The sequence below is a fragment of the Plecotus auritus genome, assembly GCF_963455305.1.
Source record: "Plecotus auritus genome assembly, chromosome: 5".
Lineage (NCBI taxonomy): Eukaryota > Metazoa > Chordata > Mammalia > Chiroptera > Vespertilionidae > Plecotus > Plecotus auritus.
Window position 1 is genome coordinate 103,558,390 of NC_137776.1, and position 25,558 is coordinate 103,583,947.

The 25,558-nt window shown below is 39.6% G+C and overlaps 1 protein-coding gene and 1 pseudogene across 3 annotated transcripts in view; both read right to left on the minus strand.

The window, feature by feature from the left end:
- Positions 1–336: 336 nt before the first annotated feature.
- Positions 337–25,558, minus strand: part of NOL8 (nucleolar protein 8) — a 53,007-nt gene continuing 27,785 nt past the window's right edge. For both annotated transcript variants that reach the window (XM_080671026.1, XM_080671027.1), the window contains exons 10-17: positions 25,300–25,390; positions 21,951–22,089; positions 20,732–20,809; positions 14,915–15,180; positions 12,234–12,360; positions 11,323–11,393; positions 1,663–1,739; positions 337–961 (exon numbers count right to left, since the gene is read on the minus strand). In XM_080671026.1, the coding sequence (XP_080527152.1) occupies positions 911–961; positions 1,663–1,739; positions 11,323–11,393; positions 12,234–12,360; positions 14,915–15,180; positions 20,732–20,809; positions 21,951–22,089; positions 25,300–25,390 (900 nt within the window). In that variant the 3' untranslated portion in view covers positions 337–910. The remainder of the gene's footprint in view (positions 962–1,662; positions 1,740–11,322; positions 11,394–12,233; positions 12,361–14,914; positions 15,181–20,731; positions 20,810–21,950; positions 22,090–25,299; positions 25,391–25,558) is intronic.
- On the minus strand, positions 8,457–9,142 carry LOC308249468 (receptor-binding cancer antigen expressed on SiSo cells-like; annotated as a pseudogene). Its single transcript has one exon. The product of its transcript is annotated as a receptor-binding cancer antigen expressed on SiSo cells-like (transcript).

A 25,558-nucleotide genomic window follows, 5' to 3' on the forward strand; every position in this document is an offset into this window, starting at 1 on the left:
TACCTTTCGAACACTTGGATTTTCCATAAGCCTCTCCTCTAACTAGAATTGTGGGATTGATGGGCTTGCCTCTATCAATTCCTGGAGGCAAAGGATAGGAAAACTCTATTTGCTGTCCTTTTCTGGTCTTAGAATTCTCCTAGAACGTTGGTCTGGAATGTCCTGCATTTCAGTTCACTACTTACTAGAAAGCAAGTACAAAACTCAAGTTTGACTCATGTTCAATCTCGTAAAACAAAAAACATAGAATGGAGGTAAAGTGTACTTGGTACAATCAGAAATAAATAATCAAGTAGCCAAAATTCACACAAAACCTAACGTGAAAAACACAAGTGCCCTGATCCATATATTTTATCATTAAAAAAATTTTTTTTTATTTTATTTCAGAGAGGAAGGGAGAGGGAGAGACAGACAGAAACATCAATGATGAGAGGGAATCATTGATTGGCCACCTCCTGCACACCCCACACTGGGGATCGAGCTCGCATGTGCCCTTACCGGGAATCCAAACCGTGACCTCCTGGTTCATAGGTTGACGCTCAACCACTGAGCCACACTGGCCAGGCTGACCCATATATATTATAAAAGGCTTTATGTAAACCTTGCATCAGAAGATGCCCATTTGTCATTTGAGGATGGAGGGCAACGAGATTACATACAAAAACTTTTCTTCTTTTTGAGGGACTATCTTGTGCTTCATTAAAAAAAAGTTCAGTTGAATTTTTTTGAAGTACTTAGGTAGAAAGAGAGAAAATCCACAGAAAAACATAGCAATAACAAACAGAAGGGAATCCATTAGCCAGATTTTGAATATTCCTTCACTCTTGTTAGCTAAAATTATTTTCTAGTTCACCCAATTTCCACAGGTGAATCTTGTTCACAATCAGTATCAAAGCCATAATGACACTTTTTATTTTGGTTTCACTCTCCTTTTAGCATCTTTATGTTTCTTCCGACAATCCTATAAAAACATAAAAACATAAAAGCCTTTGTTAAAAGTAAATGTAAGTTATTTTCAGGGAGTTCAGTAACCATAAAGTAAAAGTTAGGGTCATGGTTGTGGAGACCACTGTGGAAGTGCTCACCTGGAATGAACAAGGACGATTCAAATTGTGGGTGCTAAGTGTTTATAACGGAAACTCACTCGGTCTTTCAGAAGTCTCTTGACTTCCTGTTACTTAATGAAGCATGCCTGGAACTCGGACCAGTGACTGGATTAGGACGGTCTTGTCTCTTCACTTGTACCATGTGTGTTGCATCAAAAAACCTCAAAGTTCCCTTCCAACATTGTAATTCTAAGTGTTTAAATCATGTTCTCAGTTGTCATTCTTTCTGTCTTAAGTTTCATACCTTATGCCATTATTCTTTTTTTTTAAAAAAATATATATTTTATTGATTTTTTACAGAGAGGAAGGGATAGGGATGTAGAGTTAGAAACATCAATCAGCTGCCTCCTGCACACCACCTATTGGGGATGTGTTCGCAACCAAGGCACATGCCCTTGACTGCAATCGAACCTGGAACCTTCAGTCCGCAGGCCGAAGCTCTATCCACTGAGCCAAACCGGTTATGGCATGCCAGTATTCTTACAAAAGGCATATATTAATACAAAGATAACAAAGTATCTATTTATGGAGACAATACGAACATACAAATACTCACCATACGCAGGTTGTTTGTTCTGGCCTCCCAAGAATTCCTACTATTACTTCCCATTCCTCTCCAGAATAAGTCAGAACCTACTCGGGGAAGATGAAACAAGATAAGAAAACAAATTACTATAAAAAAGGATACTATTCTACTGCTGACATTATTAAGGTCTTTAATTCTAGTTAGACCTACAGAAACAACCATCAATTTATGCTAATTTTTAAAGTTTTGTTATTATTTTTAAGTCATTTTTAATTTTTCAATTACACTTCACATACATTATATTAGTTTCAAGTGTATACACCAGTGATTAGACCAGCCGTGGGCAAACTACGGCCCGCGGGCCGGATCCGGCCTTTCTATCCGGTTCTCTTGCTCTCCCCTCCGCTCCTTTACTTTGAATTTATATTAGTTCACACAAACACTCCATCCATGCTTTTGTTCCGGCCCTCCGGTCCAGTTTAAGAACCCATTGTGGCCCTCGAGTCAAAAAGTTTGCCCACCCCTGGATTAGACCTATAACTTCTTAAGTGACCATCCTGATAAAACTAGTACCCATTTGACACCAACGTTATTAGTGTCAAATACATTACATCCCAGTGACTATTTTGTAACACATATTTCACCCATCGCCCCAACATCCATCCCATCTAGCAACTATCAAAATGTTTTCTGCATCTATGAGTCTGTTTCTTTTTTTTCTTTCTTTCTCTTTCTTTCTTTCTTTCTTTCTTTCTTTCTTTCTTTCTTTCTTTCTTTCTTTCTTTCTTTTTCTTCCTTCCTTCCTTTCTTTCTCCTTCCTTCCTTCCTTCCTTCCTTCCTTCCTTCCTTCCTTCCTTCCTTCTTTTTTTTTTGCCTCTGGTAAAAGCGGGAAGACCTGCTGGACAAATTGAAAGAGTTGTAAGCACTTATGAGTCTGTTTCTGTTCTGCTTGTTCGTTTGTTTTTCAGATTCAATTAATTGTTGGTATTTTATTGTTCATATTTTTATTTTTAAATTTTCTCTTCTTAAAGAAGCCCTTTAACATTTTATGTAATACTGGTCTTGTTTGGGAAGCTCTTTATCTGTCCTTCAAGTCTAAATGATAGTTTTGCTGGATAGAGTATCTTGGTTGTAGGATCTTTTTGGTGTTATGGAGCATATTACAGATGTCCCCCTTTTTCTCAACTTTCCCCCCTCAAACCTGCCCCAGCCCCATTCCAGGCAATCACCACACTACTAAATGTGTCCGTGGGCCATCTATATAGTCATATACATTATTTGGTTAAACTCTTCCCTTACCTCTGAGATTCATCACTCTGTTCGATGCTTCCATGTCTCTGGACCTATTTTGTTTGTTAGTATATTTTGTTCATTACATTCCACATATAAGTGAGATCACATACTTGTCTTTCTCTGACTGGCTTATTTCGCTTAGCATAATACTCTCCAGGTCCATTCATGTTATTGCAAAGGATAGGAGATTTGTGTTTATTTACAACTGCTTAATATTCCATTGTGTAAATGTACCATAGCTATTTTGTCCACTCATCTACTGATGGGCACTTGGGCTGTTTCCAGATTTTAGCTATTGTAAATAACACTGCTATGAACATAGGGATGCATATATTCATTGATTCCTGTTTCAGGATTCTTAAGACATAGTCCCAGCAGTGGTTTGCTGGATCAAATGTCTGTTCCATTTTTTTTTTAAAGGAAATTTCATACTGTTTTCCACTACGGCTGTCCCAGTCTGCATTCCCACCAGCAATGGACTAAGTTTCGCTTTTCCCCACATCCTCCCCAGTACTTGTTACTTTTTGCAACCTGTTGCAAGTGTGAGGTGATACCTCACTGTCATTTTCATTTGCATCTCTCTGTTGACTAGTGATGTTGAGCATTTTCTCACATTTCTTGGCCATCCATATGTCCACTTTGGAGAGTTTATATTCAGATTCTTTACCATTTTTTAACCGTTCCACCTTCCTTTTGTTGAATTGTATAAGTTCTTTATGTATTTTGGGAATTAATCTACTATCAGCTGTATCATTGACAAATATGTTCTCCCATACATTTGGTTCCCTTTGCATTTTGAGGATGGTTTCTTTTGCCAGGCAGCAGTTTTGTTTGATATAGTCTATTACTTTTTTCCTTTGTTTCTCTTGCCTTAGGAGATGTATCAGTGAAAATTCTGGTACATGAGATGTCTGAGATTTTACTGCCTATGTTTGCTTCTAAGATTTTTATGGTTTTGTGTCTTACATTTCAGTGTTTCACCCATTATGAGTTTATATTCTTGTGTATGGTTTAAGTTGGTGGTGCCTTATTTTTTTGTTGTTGTTACATGTACCTGTCCGATTTTCCAACACCATTTATTAAACAGATAATCTTTACTCCATTGTATGCTCTTGCCTCCTTTGTACAATATAACTAGACCAAAAAGACATGGGTTTAGACCTAGCCATGTTGGCCTATGGACTGAATGGTCCTGGGTTTGATTCCAGCCAAGGGCACATGCCAGGGTTGCAGGCTCAATCCCCAGTAGGGGGCTTTGCAAGAGGCAGCTGATCAGTGAATCAGTAATTCTCCCACATCATTAATATTTCTCTCTTCCTCTCTGAAATCAATAAAAAAAAATATATATATAAAAGACATGGGTTTATTTCTAGGCTCTCTGTTCGGCTTCATTGATCTGTGTTTGTTCTTGTGCCAGTACCAGCTGTTTTGATCACAATGACTCTGTAGTATAGTTTGATTGCTGCGGCTATTCTGGGTCTTCTTTGGTTCCATATAAATTTTTGGAATACTTGTTCCATATCTGAGATATACGCCAATGGTATTTCAATAGGAATTGCATTGAATCTAGATTCCTTTGGGTAATATGGACATTTTAACGTTCATTCTTCCAATTCATGAACACAGTGTATGCTTCAATTCATTTGTATCTTCCTCTATTTCTTTAATGTTCTTTAGTTTTCCAAGTATAGGTCTTTTGCCTCCTTGGTTAAGTTTATTCCTAGGTATCTTATTTTTGTTGTTGCAATAATAAATGGGATTTAAAAAATATATATATTTTATTGATTTTTTTACAGAGAGGAAGGTATAGGGATAGAGAGTTAGAAACATCAATCAGCTGCCTCCTATACACCCCCTACTGGGGATGTGTCCGCAACCAAGGTACATGCCCTTGACTGAAATTGAACCTGAGACCCTTCAGTCCACAGGCTGACGCTCTATCTATTGAGCCAAACCATTTAGGGCTGGGATTTTTTTTAGTTTATATTTTTTGTTAGTTCATTATTGGTGTGTAAAAATGCCCTAGACACCAGCCATTGTGTCTAGTGGTTGAGTGTGAACCTAGGAACTAGAAGTCATGGTTCGATTCCTGGTCAGGGCACGTGCCTGGGTTTCGCCACGCAGTGGTGGTGGTGGTGGTGGTGGTGGTGGGGGAGGGGCGCAAGGAAGGAGACTTGTAGGAAGCAGCCAATCAATAATCCTCTCTGATCATTGTTTCTCTCTATCCCTCTCCCTTCCTCTTTTCCCAAAATCAACAAAATCAATAAAAGCAAAATTTAAAAATGACATAGATTTTCAGATGTTTATTTTATACCCGGCCACTTTGTCAAACATTTGGAAAAGCTCGTTGTTTTATCATGGTTGTGTGTTTTCTATGTACCAGGTGTATCAGTTAATGTGGATTTTTTTCAATAGATGGATTTATACATATATTCATAAATATGCAATTTGATATGTATGCTATTTTGTTGTATTGACAGCAAGCTTCAAAACTTCGTATGTCAAATTTTCTGAAGGTGTTAACATCATAGATATTTTTACACTTAAAAATGTTGAATTTCGTGCCAAAAAAAGAGCATTTGCAGGAAGTTTTAATTCATTATTTTGAAGAAAAGTACTGCTGAATACTTTGGGAAGCTTATGGTGAATATGCTCCATCTCAAGATACGTGTGAATGCTGGTTTAAACGCTTTAAGAGTGATGATTTTGATGTGAAAGACAAAGAACATCCAGGTCAATGGAAAAAGCTTGAAGACCAACAATTACAAGTATTATTGGATGAATATGCGTGTCAAACTCAAAAACAGCTTGCAGAAAGATTAAACGTTGCTCAGCAAACAATTTTTGATAGTTTACAAGCAATGGGAAAGATTTTAAAGGAAGGAAAATGGGTGCCACATCAACGGAATGAAAGACAAATGGAAAACCGAAAAGTCATCAGTAAAATGTTGCTTCAACGGCACAGAAAGACTTTTTTTGCATTGAGCTGTGACTAGCAATGAAAAGTGGATTTATTTTGAGAATCTCAAACGCACAAAATCATGGGTTGATCCAGGTTAACCATCAACATCGATGCAAGGCCAAATTGCTTTGGAAAGAAGACAATGCTCTGTTTTTGGTGGGATCAGGAAGGTGTGGTGTATTATGAGCTTCTAAAACCAGGCGAAACCGTTAATACTGATCGCTACCAACAACAAATAATCAATATGAACCATGCTTTGATTGTGACATGACCAGAATGAGCCAGAAGACATATCAAAGTAATTTTGCTTCATGATAACACACCATCATACACTTCATAACCAGTTAAAGACACTTTAAAAGATCATGCCTGGGAAGTATTAATCCACCTGCTGTATTCACCAGACCTTGCTCCTTCAGATTACCACTTGTCCCGATCGATGGCACACGCACTTTCTGAGCAGCACTTCAAAATGTACTAAGAAGTGGAAAATTTGGTCTCTGAATGGTTTGACTCAAAACAAGAAAAGTTCTATTGGGACAGTATCCACAAATTACCTGAAAGATGGGGGAAATGTGCAACTAGCAATGGACATTACTTTGAATAAAGCATTTTGAAGTTTCTCTTAAAATTATCGTGTTTTGATTACAAAATCCGCATTATTAGCCGGTACACCTGGTACAATATTACGTCATCTGTGAATAATGAGTTTTACTTCCTCCTTTCCAATTCAGGTGCCTTTTTATTTTTTTGTCTGATCACTGTCTAGGACTTCCAGTACAACGTTGAATAAGAGTGGTGAAAGCAAAAATCCCTGTGTTGTTCCTGACCTTAAGGGAAATGGTTTTAGTTTTTACCCATTGAGTATGTTGGCTGTAGGTCTGTCATATACATGGCCTTTATTATATTGAGATATGCTCCCTCTATTTCCACTTTGCTGAGTTTTTATCAAAAATGGGTGTTGGATTTTGTCAAATGCTTTTTCTGCATCTATTGATATTATTATGTGGTTTTTATTTCTTTATGTGATGTATTACATTTATTGATTTGTGAATATTGTACCAACCTTGCATCCCTGGAATGAAACAAATTTGGTCATGATATATGGTTATTGTTGTATCTGATTTGCTAATATTTTATTGATGATTTTAGCATTTATGTTCATCAGGGATACTGGACTGTAATTCTCTTTCTTTGTAGTGTCTTTATCTGGTTTTGAAATTAGGGTAATATTAGTCTCATAAAAAGAGGTTGGAAGTGTTCCTTACACTTGGATTTTTGTAATAGTTTTGGAGGATAGGTGTTAATTCTTCTTTGAATGTTTGGTAAACTCCTTTGTGAAGCAATCTGTTCCCGGACTTGGGTTTGCTGGGAGTTTTTTTGGAAATGGTTCAATTTCATTAGTTGTCATTTATCTATTCAGGTTTTCTGATTCTTCATGGTTGAGTTTTGATAGATTGTATGCTTCTAGGAAGTTGTCCATTTTGCCTAGGTTTTCTGGTTTGCAAAACTTCTGTGGAGAAAACAGCTGATAGTCTTATGGGCGCTCCCTTGTAGGTAGCTAAGTGTTTTTCTCTTGCTCTTTAAAAAAAATATATTTTATTGCTTTTTTTACAATAAAAAAAAGAGGGAGAGGGATAGAGAGTTAGAAACATTGATCAGCTGCCTCCTGCACACCTCCTACTGGGGATGTGCCCACAATCAAGGTACATGCCCTTGACCGGAATTAAACCTGGGACCTTTCAGTCCACAGGCCAATGCTCTATCCACTGAGCCAAACTGGTTAGGGCTCTCTTGCTGCTTTTAAGATTCTCTCTTGTCCTCACTTTGGCAGCACATATACTAAAAGTGGAATGATACAGAGATTAGCATGGCCCCTGCGCAAGGATGATACACAAATTCGTGAAGCGTTCCATATTTTAAAAAGATTCTTTCTCTCTGATCTTTTGCATTTTAATTATGTCTTGGTGTGGGCCACTTTGGGTTCATCTTGTTTGGAACTCTCTGCACTTCATGGACTTCTATTTCCTTCTCCAGGTGAGGCAAGTTTTCTGTCATTTTTTAAAATAGTTTTTCAATTTCTTTCTCTCCTTCTGGCACCTCCATGATGCCAATGTTGGTGGACTTGAAATTGTCTTTGAGGCTTATACTATGCTCATTTTTAAAATTTGTTTTCTTTAAATTATTTATTATGCACAATGAAGAATATTATAGACAACAGAGTTCTTCCCACCACAAAATTATTTATACTCATTTATTCAGCTAAAAACACCAGTATGAAGAGGTAGTGGTATATTCCATATGTAATAATTTGCTTACAGCAAACAACTATCTTATAACGGAACATATTGAAGAAAATATTGTCTCATAAGTCTTTTTTGTTCTTTTTAGTCTCAATCACTACAAGTTCAAGGTACTTTGACAGAATCAGTGTCCTAAATGGCCTGATGAATGCATTAAATCAAACAGAGTTTGTATTTGGGAAATACTCTTAGATCCATACAAATGTTGCTTGGGTTGTGGATTTCATATTTCTCCCACTGACACGATGACATTTGAAGAACATTTATTATGGAAGTTTCACACCAATTTGGTTTTGCTCCTTTTTCATTAGCCGCTGTGCCTCCTTTTCCCTTTTTTCTGCAGTTCCACTGCTCTCTTTTCTCTGCCTGCTATCTTCTGCTGCCTCAGAACTTCTGCTTGCCAGGCTGCATCTTCCTCTTCTTCCCATGCATTGGTATTTTTCTGCCAGGTATCCAAGTCACCTAATTCAGGTGATTGATGAATAAATGGTATATCTTATGTAGATGCTAATCTACTCGAGAAACCTGTACTACCATCTGGGATGCCAAAATTTAATGGTTCTCTCCTCTTCATAATGATTTTCTGAGTTTTCCTTATAGTTGGTGTCATGTCCTTAAAATAGTTAGGTTCCAGTTATTCCAAAGCATTTTGTTGTGTTGCCACATTCCCATTCACTTCTTCAATCTTTATACTTGTGGCAGCATCTTCTAAAGTCCCAGGAAGTCCACTCTTCAACATCTGTCTGTTTTGGAACTGATGAATAATCAACTGTAGTTGGCAAGGTTATTTGGTCTCTACTTAATTTCCAATCTCTGTCAGATCTGCATATTAATCTCTTTAGCAATGAGAATAATGTCACTAAGCAGGTACAAACTTTAAATAACCGAAACTGTGTGATAGCCATGATGGAAATCAAAACCTGCCCCTTCTCCCACCCGGTGGAGGCTCTGAGCTGCTGTGGGCACTGCTGGTCACCTCTTCACTTGAGCTTGTGCTCTGCCGGTTCAGTCTCAGCCTCGCTCATGCTCATTCAAAACCAGGCGTCGTTGCTACCACGCAGCTGCCATGGCCACCGCCTCCTCCCTCTACCTACATTTGTTTCTTTTGCTGTTTTGATTGGATATTTTTTGCTCCTTTTACAGTACAAATTGCTGTTTTGATTCTCAGCTTCATATACTTTACTGTTATTATTGTTATTTCAGTTAATGTATCCTTCATCTCTGGCTGGTTCCTTTTTATGTTTGGTATTTTTTGTTTTATGCTGTTGAAGTTCTAAGTTGATCTACTCTTCCACTTAGTTCAAGGAGTATCCTTATAACCAGTGTTTTGAACTTAACATTTCATAGTCCCAGTGGCACTGCCCCCCATGTGGGCTGTGTACACTCTTCTATTGTAGTTGACCCTCGATTGCTGTTGGCACGTCAATGGGAGGGATTTATTGCCAGGCCAATCAGCTGCAATGTGTGGCTGTAACCAACATGGGGGATAGGTTGTGAAGGGCCCACTCCATGGAGCAGGACTTAACTTCACCAGGGCTCTGGTGCCTGCTGCATCCACCCCTTGAGTGTGTTACTTGTGGATGGTGGTTGAGTAGTGCTTCCATGTGGTCTGAAGCTGTCCACTGAGTGTGCTGGCTCTGGGGCCTCCTGTGGCATCCAGGCCAAGGTCAATTGCTGCCTGTGCGAGGGATTAGCTCATACTTCAGAATTTCCTAAAATTTGTGGAAATTTCCTAAAATTTCCTCATTTAGGCGATCTGCAGATGGCTGCTCTTTGTGCTGGTGCCCAGGTGCGGTCAAGCTGTGAACCAAGGCCAGTTGCGGCTAGTGCCAGGACAGGGGCTACTTAACAAGAGGTCCAGGGCACCCTGGGGCCAGATGCTGTTTGTTTGAGGGATTTTAGGAAATTCTGAAGCATGAGCTAAGACAGGCCATTGGTATGCAAAAGCCACTGGAGTTATGTTGTGTGGGATTTCAGAGAATTACCAGGCTGGGCAAACAGTGATAGCCAACTTGATGGAAACTCAAATGTAGTGCCAGCTTTTGGTCTGTGTGTGGGAGGGCTCATCAAAGGAACAATGGCCTCTGCCAGCACTTCTGTTTGCAAGAAAGGTGCCCCTCCAGGTCTTGCCCTGATGCCAGCAGTCTAGTTCCTCCACATATGTCCCTGGTACCTTTCAAGCTGCAGCCTAAGAGGAGGATTAGTAAGTCTGAGTATGGGCCTATCTGGAACTCCAGCAGCCTCTGTCTCCCTCAGCCTCAATCCCCACTGGTTCTTAAAGGCTGAAGTTATGGGGACTTCTTTTTCGAGCACTGGAACCCTGGGCTGAGGGGTCTGATGCAGGCCTGTGACCCCTCGCTCCAAAGGGAGGACCTCCACAGCTACAATATTCCTCTAGATTTTTATCCACAAGTGGGTGTGGGACCAGCCAATTCTATGTCTCCACCCCTCCCACCAGTATTGATGTGGCTTCTTTATATCCTTAGTTGTAGGACTTCTGTTCAGCTAAATTTCAGGTGGTTCTGAATGATGGCTATTCTGTAGTACAGTTGTATTTTTGATGTGGCTATCAGAAGATGTGAGTACCTATGCCACTAACTTGGATCAAAATAATAGGTGTGATTCGGGTCTCCCTTCAGGGCAGCTACTGCACTCCCAGAGGTGCCTGGAATCCCTGGGCACAGACTTCCCCGCTGTAGCTGGAAGAATTTGAGCTATTTAAAAAAAATATTTTGTTCTTTTTTTACAAAATGAAAATGTAGAATTGTAAGGATTTTATTGTTTGTATACCATTTACTATTATGTAACTTTTATGGTTTATATTTGTGCTAGGCTTTAAGAAATGAGGTTTCACATGAACTTTTAGGTAATAAAATCATAGGAGTGCTGTGTCTAGCATCTTCCCAAGTCCTTGAAACTAAAAAAGCTCTTGTTGATGATAATAAATGAGGGAGGTGGTGAAAGGAAACTCTCAGCCCTGTAGAACTTTAATGTCAACATGCATCAGTCTAACAAGAGAGGGCTAAGCCACATGACACTGCAAAGGGTCAAGATTTTTGCCGAAGAGTTCTTGCCTGGATGCATGTTATTGTATCAGAATGTGCAGTGGTGATTTTAAAAAAATTGACTTACCGAGAAGTCTTTCATCACTATTAGAGAAAAAAAAAAATCTAGTGGTCTCTTTTGCAGGTAATGATACTTCTCTGGAGAGAGAGAGAGAGAGAGAGAGAGAGAGAGAGAGAGAGAGACAGACATAGACATATATTGGTTAATTTCTATATTTAAGAAGAAATATTTACACTGAAAACATAAATTAACTGTTCCTTAAATATATTTGCTTTGTGTTTTGCTTGTTTTGCTGAGGTAAAGTAACCCAGTGCTCTTTCTAGTCAACATTCTTCTCTTCTACTGAAAGCTTTGATGATGAAGACTGTGTAAGCATACCATGCTCTACCTTCCCCACACTGGATGCTGATCCTTTCACCCTACCATTGCTACCTCATTTATCAATGTTTCCCATGCGTTGGCAGCCAGCCAGCTGTAATATCTTCTTTCCAGACTAGGGACATCAGTGTTAGGCTCCCTTGCCTGTGCATAGCATAATCCCCACACAGTACTATCCATATTTCAAGAAAAGAAAATATGCTCATTACAAAAAGGCTACAGACGCCAAAACCGGTTTGGCTCAGTGGATAGAGCGTCGGCCTGCGGACTGGGGGGGTCCCGGGTTCGATTCCGGTCAAGGGCACGTAACTTGGTAGCGGGCGCATCCCCAGTGGGGGGTGTGCAGGAGGCAGCTGATGGATGTTTCTCTCTCATCGATGTTTCTAGCTCTCTATCCCTCTTCCTTCCTCTCTGTAAAAAATCAATAAAATATATTAAAAAAAAAAAAAAAGGCTACAGAGCTCTCTAAATAAGCTGAGAGGAGAAAATTAAGTTGTCTTGAAAAAATAAGCTTCTATTTTTCTAAAATATTTCTAAAGCATGTCAAACACATGTTTTATGAATTATGAAATATACCTGTTCAGAAACAATTTGCTTACCTGGGGCTGGACTTCCTGTCATCTGTTTCTTCAGTAACATCTTCTTCTTCAGAACTGCTGTCTTGGAAACGAGGGGCTACATGCCAGGCAGTCTTACCAGGTTTCACTGTCTCAACTCTATAGGTCTCTATATCGTCATGACCATAAAAGATAACAGGACTGTAATGAATAACCAAGTATTTCTGAACATATTCATTTCATTATTTTCACCATGTTAGCATATGTCTACACTTATAATATCTTAATCATTAAGAATAGGTAGTATCTTTTGAGATATTTAAATAGTAACAGAGAAGGTACTATCATTTTTTTGGCATTGCTAGGGTAAATTGATAATGAACATAGCACTATTATAAAAAGATATAAAAACTAAAAGTTTATGAATGGGCATCATAGTTTAAAAAACAAACAAGGTAAGTGTGGTGCCTGTGCTAGCATGAGAAGCCTTAAATAGAATGCACTGTAGTGAAACCAGATTTCCTTCCTGGTTATTCATAAACTAGAGGCCCGGTACATGAAATTCGTGCATGGGGGTGGGGGGACCCCTCAGCCCAGCCTGCACCCTCTCCAATCTGGGACCCCTTGGGGTATGTCCGACTGCCGGTTTGGGCCCAATCCCGGGGATTGGGCCTAAACTGGCATCGGACATCCCTCTCACAATCCTGGACTGCTGGCTCCAAATCGCTCACCTACCTGCCTGTCTTGTCCCCCTTACTGCCCCCCCCCTGCTGGCCTAGTCACCCCTATTGTCCCCCCCCCCTGACAGCCTGGTCACCCCCAACTGCCCCCCCTGCCAGCCTAGTCGCCCCCAACTGCACCCCCTGCCAGCCTGGTTGCCCCTCCCTGCGTCCCCACCGGCCCGGTCACCACATGCAGCCTGCTGTTCAGTCGTTTGGTCGTTCCTCACTAACCCCCCTGCCGGCCTGGTTGCCCCACGCAGCCTGCTGTTCAGTTGTTTGGTCGTCCCTCACTAACCCCCGCTGCCAGCCTGGTCACCCCACACAGCCTGCTGTTCAGTCGCTTGGTTGTCCCTCACTAACCCCCCTGCAAGTCACCCCACACTGCCTGCTTGTTCAGTCGTTTAGTTGTCCCTCACTAACCCCTCTGATGGCCTGGTTGTAGGCAGCCATCTTGTGAGGGTGTGAGGGTTAATTTGCATATTACTTCTTTATTATATAGGATGAGGAAAGAGACATATGTGTACACTTTCAATTTCCGAAACCTCTTTCTAGAACTGCTGAAAAAGCTACTGCTATAAGCTGTGAACATTCACTGCATGACCCCAAAACATTCCAAGTACTTAAAGCACATCTCCCAGGTTGCTGAGGTGTCTTAGTACTTATTTTAAGACCTTTTTCTCACAATTGGCTCTCATAATTAGAATGAGATATGCAGGACATATACAATATTGTGTCTTATTTAAAACAATATTTGAAAAACTACTAGATTGTATCTCCTGTTTGAATACCACAGAGCTGGCATTTAATATTTAACAGCTAAATACATGGATGCTATTTTAACTGCTGATCTTTTAAGTAGAATCCATTGTAGTTAGGTGTGGATGGATTCTCCTCTATCCTACTTTTCACAATGAAGTTCCAGAAAAGCTGCACTTCCAATCTGAACACTAGGTAAAGAGCAGCCGTAAGGAACAGGGTTGTTTTATTGTATTTTATTTATATATATTTTTTATACATTTCAGATAGGGAGGAAGAAGGAGAAAGAGACTGAAACATCAATGATGAGAGAGAATCACTGATTGGCTGCCTCCTGCACACATCCCACTGGGGATCGAGCCTGCAACCCAAGCATGTGCCCTTGACCAGAATCGAACCTGGGACCCTTTAGTTCCAAGGTGGACAGTCTAAACACTAAGCCAAACCGGCTAGGGCAAAGTAATAGGGGTTTTAACTTTTTTACCATGTTGGCCTTCAGCAGTAACCTCCTGAAGTGGAATATCAATACTGGTACTGGTATTTTTCTCTAGGTTCTGGCAAATCTTCAAGGATAAAGTTTGAAACAACTGGGATATCCATGAAATAGCACATTTGCATAAAGCCAAGGTTACCTATTTCTTCCTTTCTCCTACCATATAGTACTGAATTCTGTAAATAAGTCATGGCTTCTCCAACTGCATTTAAGATATGAAACTATTTATTTATTAAAAATTTTTTTAAAATTGATTTCAGGGAGGAAGGGAGAAGGAGATAAAAACATTGATGATGAGAGAGGATCATTGATCCACTGCCTTCTGCATGCCCCACACTGGGGATCGAACTCACAACCCGGGCACGTGCCCTTAACAGGAATTGAACCTGGGACCCTTCAGTATACAGGCCGATGCTCTATCCATTGAGCCAAACCGGCTAGGTCAAGATATGAAATTATTTAAATATATGACTTAGTATACCTCTTCAACAGAAGGTATGCTGCACATTATTCTTTAGTTTCCCTTCATATGCTAGAAGTTTGCTCTCTTAAAGCAGAAACAATGTTCTACTGTGTTAAACACAGCTCCAGGAACATTGCATTTATGGTCATGTGATATAGAACCTATTGTTTATCTAGGTGCAAGAAAGAATAGTTTCTTCAGCTAATGTTAAATCATTACACTTAATGTAGACTCAGTCAGTTAAATTTAAACTGCCTAGAATGAAATAGTAAAAAAAGAAAAAAAATACCTTCTTTTACATCTTTTGTGTCTGAATCAAAAAAGGAAAATGTGAACCCGCTGGGATGCTCGGCCCCCGTCATTGGAGCTGCAGGGTCATGGACTTCCTTTTCTTTCTCTTCATCACAGTCCACGTAGGGCATGTCTTTCTTTTCATTGTTATCTTTTGTGGTTTGGAATATTTCTTTTAAGTCCATAGTGATGTTATAATACATCTCTTTCGACACTGTAGGTAGCTTCTCAGCTTCCTCTCTTTTCTTCTTTCGCTTTGCTTTACTGCATTGACATAGACATGTGCACCACAATGAAACAGTCAGTTTTTGGACAGTCTCCAGGAGTCAAGAAAGTAAAACAACATGGATTACTTTATTTCCATCCTTTCAAAAACCAGTAGGACCCACATAAAGCTGCTGTAACATAAAACTCTACTTATAACAGCACAGTCATAGTCTACCTCTTAAACTGTGAACTACGATTTAGAAATTACACCTAAGATTAGCTTTGAGTAAGAAAACTCATTTAATGTGCCTCAGTTATCTCATCTGTAAAATGAACATGTTAAATCAGGTGACTTCTAAGGCTTTTCCCAGTTCTAAAATTCTGTAACTTTTACAAAACTGGTGTAAAACAATTTAGGTATAATTCTGTTTTAAAAATGAATTATAAATATGCTAAGTCTAGTTTGTTTCAGGATGAAATTTGTATATTACATAGACCTGCTCTATACTTAGGAATGTGTTTTTCTCTTTGATCTTAGATAAAAAGTTACATGGCAGTTTCCAATATCAACTTCTTAGCTAATAATAAGATTAAAATCGCTGAAACCAGCCGAAACCGGTTTGGCTCAGTGGGTAGTGCGTCAGCCTGCGGACTGAAGGGTCCTGGGTTCGATTACGGTCAAGGGCATGTACCTTGGCTGTGGGCACATCCCCAGTGGGGGGTGTGCAGGAGGCAGCTGATCGATGTTTCTCTCTCATCGATGTTTCTAGCTTTCTATCCCTCTCCCTTCCTCTCTGCAAAAATATCAATAAAATATATTTTAAAAAAAAGATTAAAATCCTTCTTCCTATTAGAGCTGACTCTATATAAAAGGAGTAATATAGAGCCAAAAATTTTATTATATTACTAAAATAGTAAGTGAACAAGATGTCTTAAATGATCATCTTATTGGTGGATTATCTCATAGTAAGAAATTTTTAATACTTCCAATCTAGCTACAATTTAAGACAGCTATGCCTCCTATGAAAGCAAACTCTATAAAAAATGGCATCCTTAAGACAGTCCTAAGTGATTATCATTGAGCTATGATGGAGTGGTTTTCAAGTGTTCCAAAGATCCTTTGTTACTTCTTTCTCTAAGAGGTGGGATGAATTCCCCCATTCCTTGAGTGTGGGCTGTACTCCACCTCTTTACCTAATGGAATAAGGCGGATGTGATGGTGTGTGACTACTGATACTAGGGTCATAGAAGGCTCTTTGATTTCCTCCTTGCTCTTTCCCTTTTCTGGTCACTGCATTTGGGGAACAGCTGCCATGTTGTGAGGGAACTCAAATAGCTAAGTAGAGAGGCCAGCGAGGCAAAGAAGTGAGGCTTCCTGCCAACAGCCATGTGCCTGATCCATCTTGCAAGGAGATCTCAAGCCTTCAGATACTATAGCCCTAGCTGACATCTTGACTCCAACCTCTTGAGAACCCTGAGCCAGAACTACGTAGTGAAGCACTCTCAAATTCCTGACCCAGAGAAATTAGAACCTAATATATGCTTGAGGTTTCAAGCTGTTGAGTTTTGAGGTAATTTTTTAAAAAATATATATTTTATTGATTTTTTACAGAGAGGAAGGGAGAGGGATAGAAAGTTAGAAACATCGATGAGAGAGACACCGATTCAGCCGCCCTCTGTACACCTCCTACTGGGGATGTACCTGCAACCAAGGTACATGCCCTTGACCGGAATCGAACCTGGGACCCTTCAGTCTGCAGGCCAACGCTCTATCCACTGAGCCAAACCAGTTAGGGCATTGAGGCAATTTTTAATACAGCAATACATAACTGATACAATTTGGGGACCTAGAAATAGGATGCTGCTGTAACATAAAGCTAAAACGTAGAAGTGGCTTCAGAGCCCAAGTAATGGGCAGAAATTGGTAGGTCAGTGAGGGTGTTATCAAAAGCCTGAAGAGCCTTAAGAAGACTGTTACTAGGAACTACATGGGCACTGAAGGTCGTGCTGAAAAGTGAGTTTATTGGAAATGCAGGAAAGGGGATCCTCCTATGCAACAGAAAGGTTAGTAACACTGTCACCTTTATTAACACGGGAAGTAGAAATGTATTTAATGAACAGGTAATCTAGCTAAGGAGATATCCAGGAAGGTGATGAAGTCATTTGCTGGTTTCTGCTTGCTGTTTACCATAAAATCTGAGCAGAGACAGTGAAACTAGAGGAAAAAAAAATTGTCAGGAACCAGGATCTCATGTTTTTGAAGACTCTTGATCTCAAGAAAATGACATGAAATTTAATAAATGGCTTCTAAGCAAAGATCAGAAAAAGATAGTCTAAAGCAGGTGTTGGCAAACTATGGCACACGGGCTAAATCCAGGTTGCTGTCTATTTATATAAGTACCACAAGTTAAGAATATTTTTTATAGTTTAAAATGGTTGGAAAAAGAACTAAAAGATGATTTTGTGACATTCATAAATTATATGTAACAGATGTGTCTTTCTCATTGTTTTACTGAAACACAGGCTCCCTCATTTGCTACAAAGGCAGAGTGAATTTACTGCAGCAGACCATTTGACCCTTAGCAGAAAAGTATGCACACTCCATTCTACATATAAGACATTTGTCTTATAGCCCACAAACTTCAACTTCACATAGCCCAGAAACTTCAACTGTACCGATAATAAGCCTTGAAAGGAGTTTAAAGATGATGTCTCTTAGCAGAAGGCCACAGTAAAGAAAAAAAAGCTGACCTCAAAATGATTTCTCATGTGGCTTTTATCCAACGGGATGAACCCCAAGAATATTCACAGGATACTCACGAATATTTTAAGAGGATTATATTAAAATAAACACTTCTAGCTAGAACGGCTAAGTACAAAGACAGTCAACAACATAGAGGCTTTCAGACTCCCATATTTCTGCAAGCACCATGAAGGCTGAGACAATTACTCAGCCCTGGCCATGTAGTTCTGTTGGTTAGGATATTGTCTGGATATGCCAAGGTTGCGGGTTCAATGTCCAGTCAGGGCACATACAAAAATCAACCAATGAAAGCATAATTAAGTGGAACAATAAATTGATGTCTCTCTCAAATCAATATATATAAAAGGATGACACAAAAGGCAGAGTCAAGAACTATGGAGAATTATTCTAATAAAAGATCTCGCAACATTTGGCTGCCTAGATTTCAGAGCTCCTATGGACCAGTGACTCTTTCTGCCTCCTGTTTTCTCCGCTGAATAGTAGTGCTTACATTAGACTGGTTAATCTATGCTCATCCCACCATGACATGTTCCCAGGTCTTCTAATCAAAAGGCCTCACTCAAGGTGTTGTACTAATAACAGGTAAGCCTGATCTGCACTTAGATCTTATTTGGAGGACAACATCCTGGATTTTAAACTAATAATGTAAAGAGCTGAGACTTCTGGGGGAGTCTAGAGAGAAGGAGAAAATATTCCGCATGTGGTAGGAATGTAAACAATTTGTGGCCAGAGGGTGGATTGTCCTGGTTTTAAATATGTCCACAAATTCCTCAATACTTCTCTCTTCAAGAGATGGCACTTAAACTCCCCATGAAAGTATCGGTTGACAGTGATTTCGTTCAAGAAGATTAAATAAGCCCTAGCCGGTTTGGCTCAGTGGATAGAGCGTCAATCTGCAGACTGAAGGGTCCCAGGTTCGATTTCGATAAAGGGCATATGCCCAGGTTGCGGGCTTGATCCCAAGTGTAGGGTTTGCAGGAGGCAGCCGATCAATGATTCTCATCATCAATGTTTCTATCTCTCTCTCCTTCTCCCTCCCTCTCTGAAATCAATAAATATATATATGTATGTATGTATGTTAAAAAAAAGAAGATGTGTCAGTGTGTGACTTCTAAGACTAGGTAATAAAATACACTATGGCTTCCTCCTTCTCTGTTTTCAGTCACGTGGTCTGGGGAAGCCAGCTGTCATGTTACGAGGGCACTTAAGCTGTCTAATAAAAAGAGCAACGAAGTAAGGAATTGGCAAACAGCCATGTGAATGAGCCATCTTGGAAGCAGACCCCCTAAGACTTTCAGAGACCGAGGCCTCAGGCAATGTTTTGATTGTAACCTCCTTTTAAAAACGTTTTTATTAATTTTTAGAGCAAGAGGAAGGGAAAAGGAGAGAAATATCGATGTGAGAAAAAAATGTCGATTGGCTGCTTCGCACACGTACCCCGACCAGAGATTAAGCCTGCAACCTGGACATGTGCCCTGACCAGAAACCGAACTGGCAACCTTTGGTGTATGGGATGACGCTAAAACAACTGAGTGACACCAGCCAGGGTTTGACTGCAACCTCTTGAGAAACCCTGGCCAGAACCACTTAAAGAAGCTGCTCCCAAATTCTGGACATAGAGAAACTTTGAGATAATAAATGTTTCTGGTGTAAAGGTGCTAAGTTTTGGCCAATTTGTTATGCATCAATAGATAAGCCTATATGTAAATAAAAACTAATATATTATACAAAATATCCCCTACTTATATACCATTGTGATAACCTTAAATAACATACCAAATTTTTATATTGCAGGGAATATTTATGTTGGTTCTACTTTGATCTGATATGTGATTCTTTTTATAAGTAACCTTTAATTTTAGAACAATTTCGGATTTACAAAACATTTGAAAAGAAAGTAGTGTTCACCTAGTTTCTTCTCAGAGTATCACCTTATATAACTATAGTATAATTACCAAAACTAAAAGGTTAACGTTGTTGCATTATTATCATTTCACCAGTTTCTCTACAAATGCCATTTTTGTTCCAGGATTTAATTCAGGATACCACATGTCTTTAGTGGTAAGGCAGGGGAAGTTACTGTTTGCCTCATGTATTTGGCACATTTAACAAACTGAAAGCATATTTATAGGAAAGCGAAGCTCCTACCACACTAGAGTAGTGGACTGAATGGTTGTTCCCCAGAAGACATGTCCAGGCCCTAAACCCTGGAAACTGTATTATCTTCATTGGAAAAAGGACTTGGTAGAGTAGTTAAGGACCATGTAACAAAGAGACTACCTAGGATTATCCAGGTCAGCCCTAAATGCAATCACAAGCATCTGTATAATAAGGCACAAAGATGACATACACACAGAAAAGAGGAGGAGGCAATGTGAGGGTGGAGGCAAAGGATGAAGCAATGTAACCATAAGCCAAGGCATACCATGGACTGCTGGCAGGCACCTGAGGCTGAGAAAGAGATGTGAAACGATTTTACCCTGAATCTTCAGAAGGAATGCAGCCCTGCCAATAACCGTGACTTCAGAATCCTAGCCTTCAGAACTGTGAGGAAACAATTTCAGTGGTTGTAAGCTACCAAGTTTGCGGTAATCTGTTATAGCAGCTACAAGAAACTAACGTGCATAGGAAGCACCATGCTAGAGCAGGAGACACTTTATCCTTCACATGCATGACATTCCTGTGTCCAAGGTAAGGCTCTTTCCACCACACCTATAACTCCACTCCTTTTTCTCCCCTGGTGGAGACCAAAGGGTGGAATATTGATTACTATTGACTTTTCTCATTGTTTGCAGTGAGATTAATTCACCTAATCCTGCTACTAAAAGAAGGAGCTTGACTTACCTTTCTTTTGGTTTATCATCTCTCTTTTTTTCATAATTGGCATGGTCATGCCTTGTTGGATCATAGTGTATGATATCCCTATGTAAAAAAAAAGGAGTGATAAATTGGAAGAGATAAATCAGAAAACAAACACAAAAAGTTAATAGCAAATTATAATTCAACATCAGAGCCATTCCAATTGTTGAGCAAGACAATGCTATACAATATCAAAGAAAAATCTCATTAGAAATAATATTTTAAATTATCTACTTTTAAGTTTCCCTGGACCTTTTTGTTAATATTAAAAATTATTTTATTTTATGTTTATTTTTTATATATTTTATTGATTTTTTACAGAAAGGAAGGGAGAGGGAGAGAGAGTTAGAAACGTCGATGAGAGAGAAACATCGATCAGCTACCTCCTGCACACCTCCTGTTGGGGATGTGCCCGCAACCAAGGTACATGCCCTTGACCAGAATCGAACCTGGGAACTTTCAGTCCGCAGGCCGACGCTCTAGCCACTGAGCCAAACTGGTTAGGGCTTAAAAATTATTTTAAACATACTAAAATATATAGAGATAAAATGATACACTATTGGAGTCTGCATAAAGTATTTCAGTGGGTAAAGCAAGGGAAAGTGAGTAAAGGTAGAGAAAAGAAAGCTGGTCATATGTTGGTAATATAGAGGCTGGTGTACAAGGATTTCATTACACTAGTTTCTCTAAATTACATGTTTAAAATTGTCCATAATAAAGAATTGTATTGATAACACTTAATGGAAGCAATGCTGCCATGATATCTAAGAGCATAGGCTATAAATTATTTTAGATTAATTTCTTAAAATTGAATCACTGGTCAAAGGCAGGTATACATACATACATATATATATATTTTTTTAATATTTTTACAGCAAGGAAGGGAGAGGGATAGAGAATTAGAAACATTGATGAGAGAGAAACATCAATCAGCTGCCTCCTGCACGCCCCCCACTGGGGATCAAGCCTGCAACCAAGGTACATGCCCTTGACCGGAATCGAACCTGGGACCTTTCAGTCCATAGCCCGATGCTCTATCCAGTGAGCCAAATGGGTCAGGGCAGGCAGGTATATTTTTAAGAGTCTGATACATACTGCCATAGGCCACCGCAGCAAGTTTAAAATGGCCCAATTTTAACCTGAGTTCAGGAAGGCATTTATGGCAAAGAAAAAAATGTGGAATGGGACAGGACATAAACCATACTTAAATTTCTTAGCAGCTACTGATCCTTTGCTTGCAGAATTGCTTAAGTTGGTTTGCAAAATACTCTGCACAATATTCAAGGCTTTAAACTTTTCTGCAGCGAGCTCTTCTTTCTCAGTAGTTTTCTTTTTGTTTACCTCTTAAAGGGAAAACGATAATTAGTGATCTCTTGGCAAATATAACTTGAGGCGTCTCAATCATCAAATACTTATCAATCACCTAAACACATTAAGATAGGCAGAAAAAAAGTGAAACCTCATTTTGCTAATGATCTCCCTATCCCCAAGACCCTCAACACCACAGTGTACCCTGAGATGCATGGCCAACAAACAAAAATTCTCATTTTTATTTGTAATTATAAAAATTAAATCTGGATTTAATAGTTTTCATTGGCACATTTAACAGTTTTTAAGGTAAAAACTGACAAATGTATAGAAAGATAGCAATTACAAAACTAAAGTTATTCCAGACTGAGTTATTAACATTTTAAAATGTAATGTAAATTACATCTAGAAGTGAAATATGGCCATTCTACTGATGAATATATGTTAGTAGACAGCGGTGTCAGCTTTTGATACAGTCATCAATATTGCAAGAAGAGAGCACAGGGCATCATGGAAGGAGATAGCTGTTACCCTCCATTATAGAAAAAGACAAGTACCAGGGAGGAAAGATAAACAGCTACTTTGGATTACAGATATAAGCCTTAAAGACCCTTTCAACTTTTTACAGGATATAAACCAAAAAACAGAATCTAAAACAAAACACAGATTTGAAAAAGTTATCAACAGAGATGTCCCAAAACTTTCTAAGGGTTCCACGGAGGTATAGATCATGTTAAAATAAATCAATAAATGCTTTATAAACCAGGCAAAGTGTAAGGACAGACACAGTGATGGGAGGAGCACGTGGCAGGTAGGTGAAGACAAAATAAACACATATTTTTAAAAGTACAAAGAATTTTATGCTGCATTAGATTGAACCATATGAAACTACTAATTCAACCACTTTTTTTTTTCCCAATATATTTTTATTTATTTTAGAGAGGAAGGAACAGGGAGAGAGAGAGAGATAGAAACATCAATGATGAGAGAGAATTATTGATTGGCTGCCTCCTGCATGCCCCCCACTGGGGATAGAGCCCACAACCAGGGCATATGCCCTTCACCGGAATCGAACCTGTGACCCTTCAGTCTGCAGGCTGACGCTCTATCCACTGAGCCAAGCCAGCTAGGACTTCAACAACTTTTGACTTGGAAAATGGCAATTTCAATTTTAACCTAATAATGACCACTAGACAGTAGAACACAAAAGAGTGTTTGTAGGCTGGCCGTGCTGCCTACTTGCAAACAGTATTTGCAATTCACTTGAAATGAGCCTCAAGAGCAGGGAAGAAAAAAAAACAAGGACATGAGAACATTATGCTAAGTGAAATAAGCCAGTCAATGAAAGAAAAATACCACATGATCTCACTCATTTGGGGATAATGAAAAACATTATAAACTGATGAACAAAAAGATAGATACAGAGGCAGTAAAGCATCAAACAGACTGTCAAATTACAGCGGTAAGGTTAGGGAGAGGTGAGGGAAATAAGAGATCAACTGAAGGACTTATATGCATGCATATAAGAGTAACCAACGGATGCAAAACATTGGGGGGTGAGGGCATGTATGGGAGTGGGGTGGGGGGGCAATGGTAAGATATGTACACATATAATACCTTAATAAAAAAACAACATAAAATAATAAAAAAAATCAAGGACATGTGTCTGCATGCCTTAAGAATGGAATTGCCATCAACAGAAACAGAAGGGTTTGGAGGAGCTGAGAGAGAAACTGAAGTTGGGCCTTTAATTTTAACATGGGCCCAGGAATGCCTGTGAGAATTATCCATCAGGCACCGAGAAAAGAAGGAATAGGACTCCGTTGAGCAGTCAGAATCAAAGATGACCTAAATTTGGAAATTACCCGTATAAGAGAAGGCTAAAGCAACAAGAACTTACAGAAACCTGGGAAGAGCCTACACCTGGAGGTGAAGGGAAAATTAGACACCAAGGAAAGAAGAACACCAGAAGTTGTGGTATAATGGAGAGCAAAGCAAAGAGAACATTTCACCAGTGACAAATGCTGTAGGTCGGCTGAAGAGGCTGAAGCTAGAGAAAATGCCACTACATTTGGTGAACTGGTAATTCACAGCGTTTGAGGGAGCACTTAACAGAAGAGCTGTAAAGAGACAGACCAAAGTGGCGGGAGTTAAGGAAGTAACCTCTCTGTGCAGCTTCTAAATGTAGGCTACTCCCAAGGTTCTGTCCATTCCTGTGTTCAACATGGGATTTTGAGTGAGAAGCTCTGAAGCATAACTTGTGTGGACCCTGGAGAATTTAATCTTTGAACTCTGGTTCCTGGTAATGTACATCACATAACAATCACCTCAAAGAATTGAAGTGTTACTCAAATCAGACTGTTTTTTCACTAATCAACTGGTTCTACATCAGATGTAATTTTTTTCAAGTTTAGAACTAAAATCTTGGGAGTGGCAGCTCGAAAATTGGCAGGGTTGAAGGAATGGCTTCTTGGACCTATGAGAGCTTTTTCTGTAGAAAGAGGAATGGAGCTACAAGAAAGGGAAGATGAAGAAGTCTGTGAGGAAGGGGGTGGCGGGATGTATGAATGAGGGATTAAGATGCAGTTTAGGTTAACTCAAGAAGGAAAGAAAAGGGAAGGTGTAAAGAAAGAAGTTCTGTGACTACAGAGGGAGCAGGGAGCTCACTCGAGAACAGGAGTAGGTCTAGAGAAAGCTTAGAACCACTGCTATGGAAGATGCTAAAGAAGTAAAAGAGTAGAATTTGGGTGCTTCTGATAGCATCATTATGGTTAGATATACCCAAATAAAGACACATCCAAATATAATGGCATTCAATAGCACGTTCCTTTTTAAAATACCAGCACCCAGCATACACACAGCAGGGAAGATGAATACTTTCTTTCAGAGTCAAGTGTGACTTAACTGTCTTTCATGGCCTCCCCTGGACCTCCAATTCTACTGCCAGACAGGGACCTCACCTCTTCTCTTGTGCCAGAGATGGCACAGAGAGAGACGGTGCCTCTGGTGGATGCCATCTATTCCTCTCTTTTCTGTCAGCTTCAAGTAATTTAAATTTTCTAAATAAACTAATATGTGCAAATGAACTCAAGGACCACTGAACAAGCTGTGCATTGGATAATAAGCTTCATAAGTCACTGTCTTGGGATGTAGAGCTTCTCCAGTGTTAAGCAAAAGCTAGACTGGATGACTTCTCAGGGGGCCCAACTCTGACATCAGCACGGTTTGGACAATGAGGCATTTACCTTCCTGTTCCTCTTCACTGTCACTTTCTAGAAATCGGGAGTCCATGCGGAATCTGTCATCAGTGCCAAAGTGAGACTGCAAATTCATGAGCTACCAAGACAAAACACATACACAACTATGGCCATAGTCCCAAGAAATCGCTTCTAAAGAAGACTTTGCAGGTGCCCTCCCCCACCCTGAAATGACACTGTATGTTTCATAGCCTCACCTACCCATGAGCCAGTTGGAATGGCTGTAGGGGATTTACTCCCAAAACAA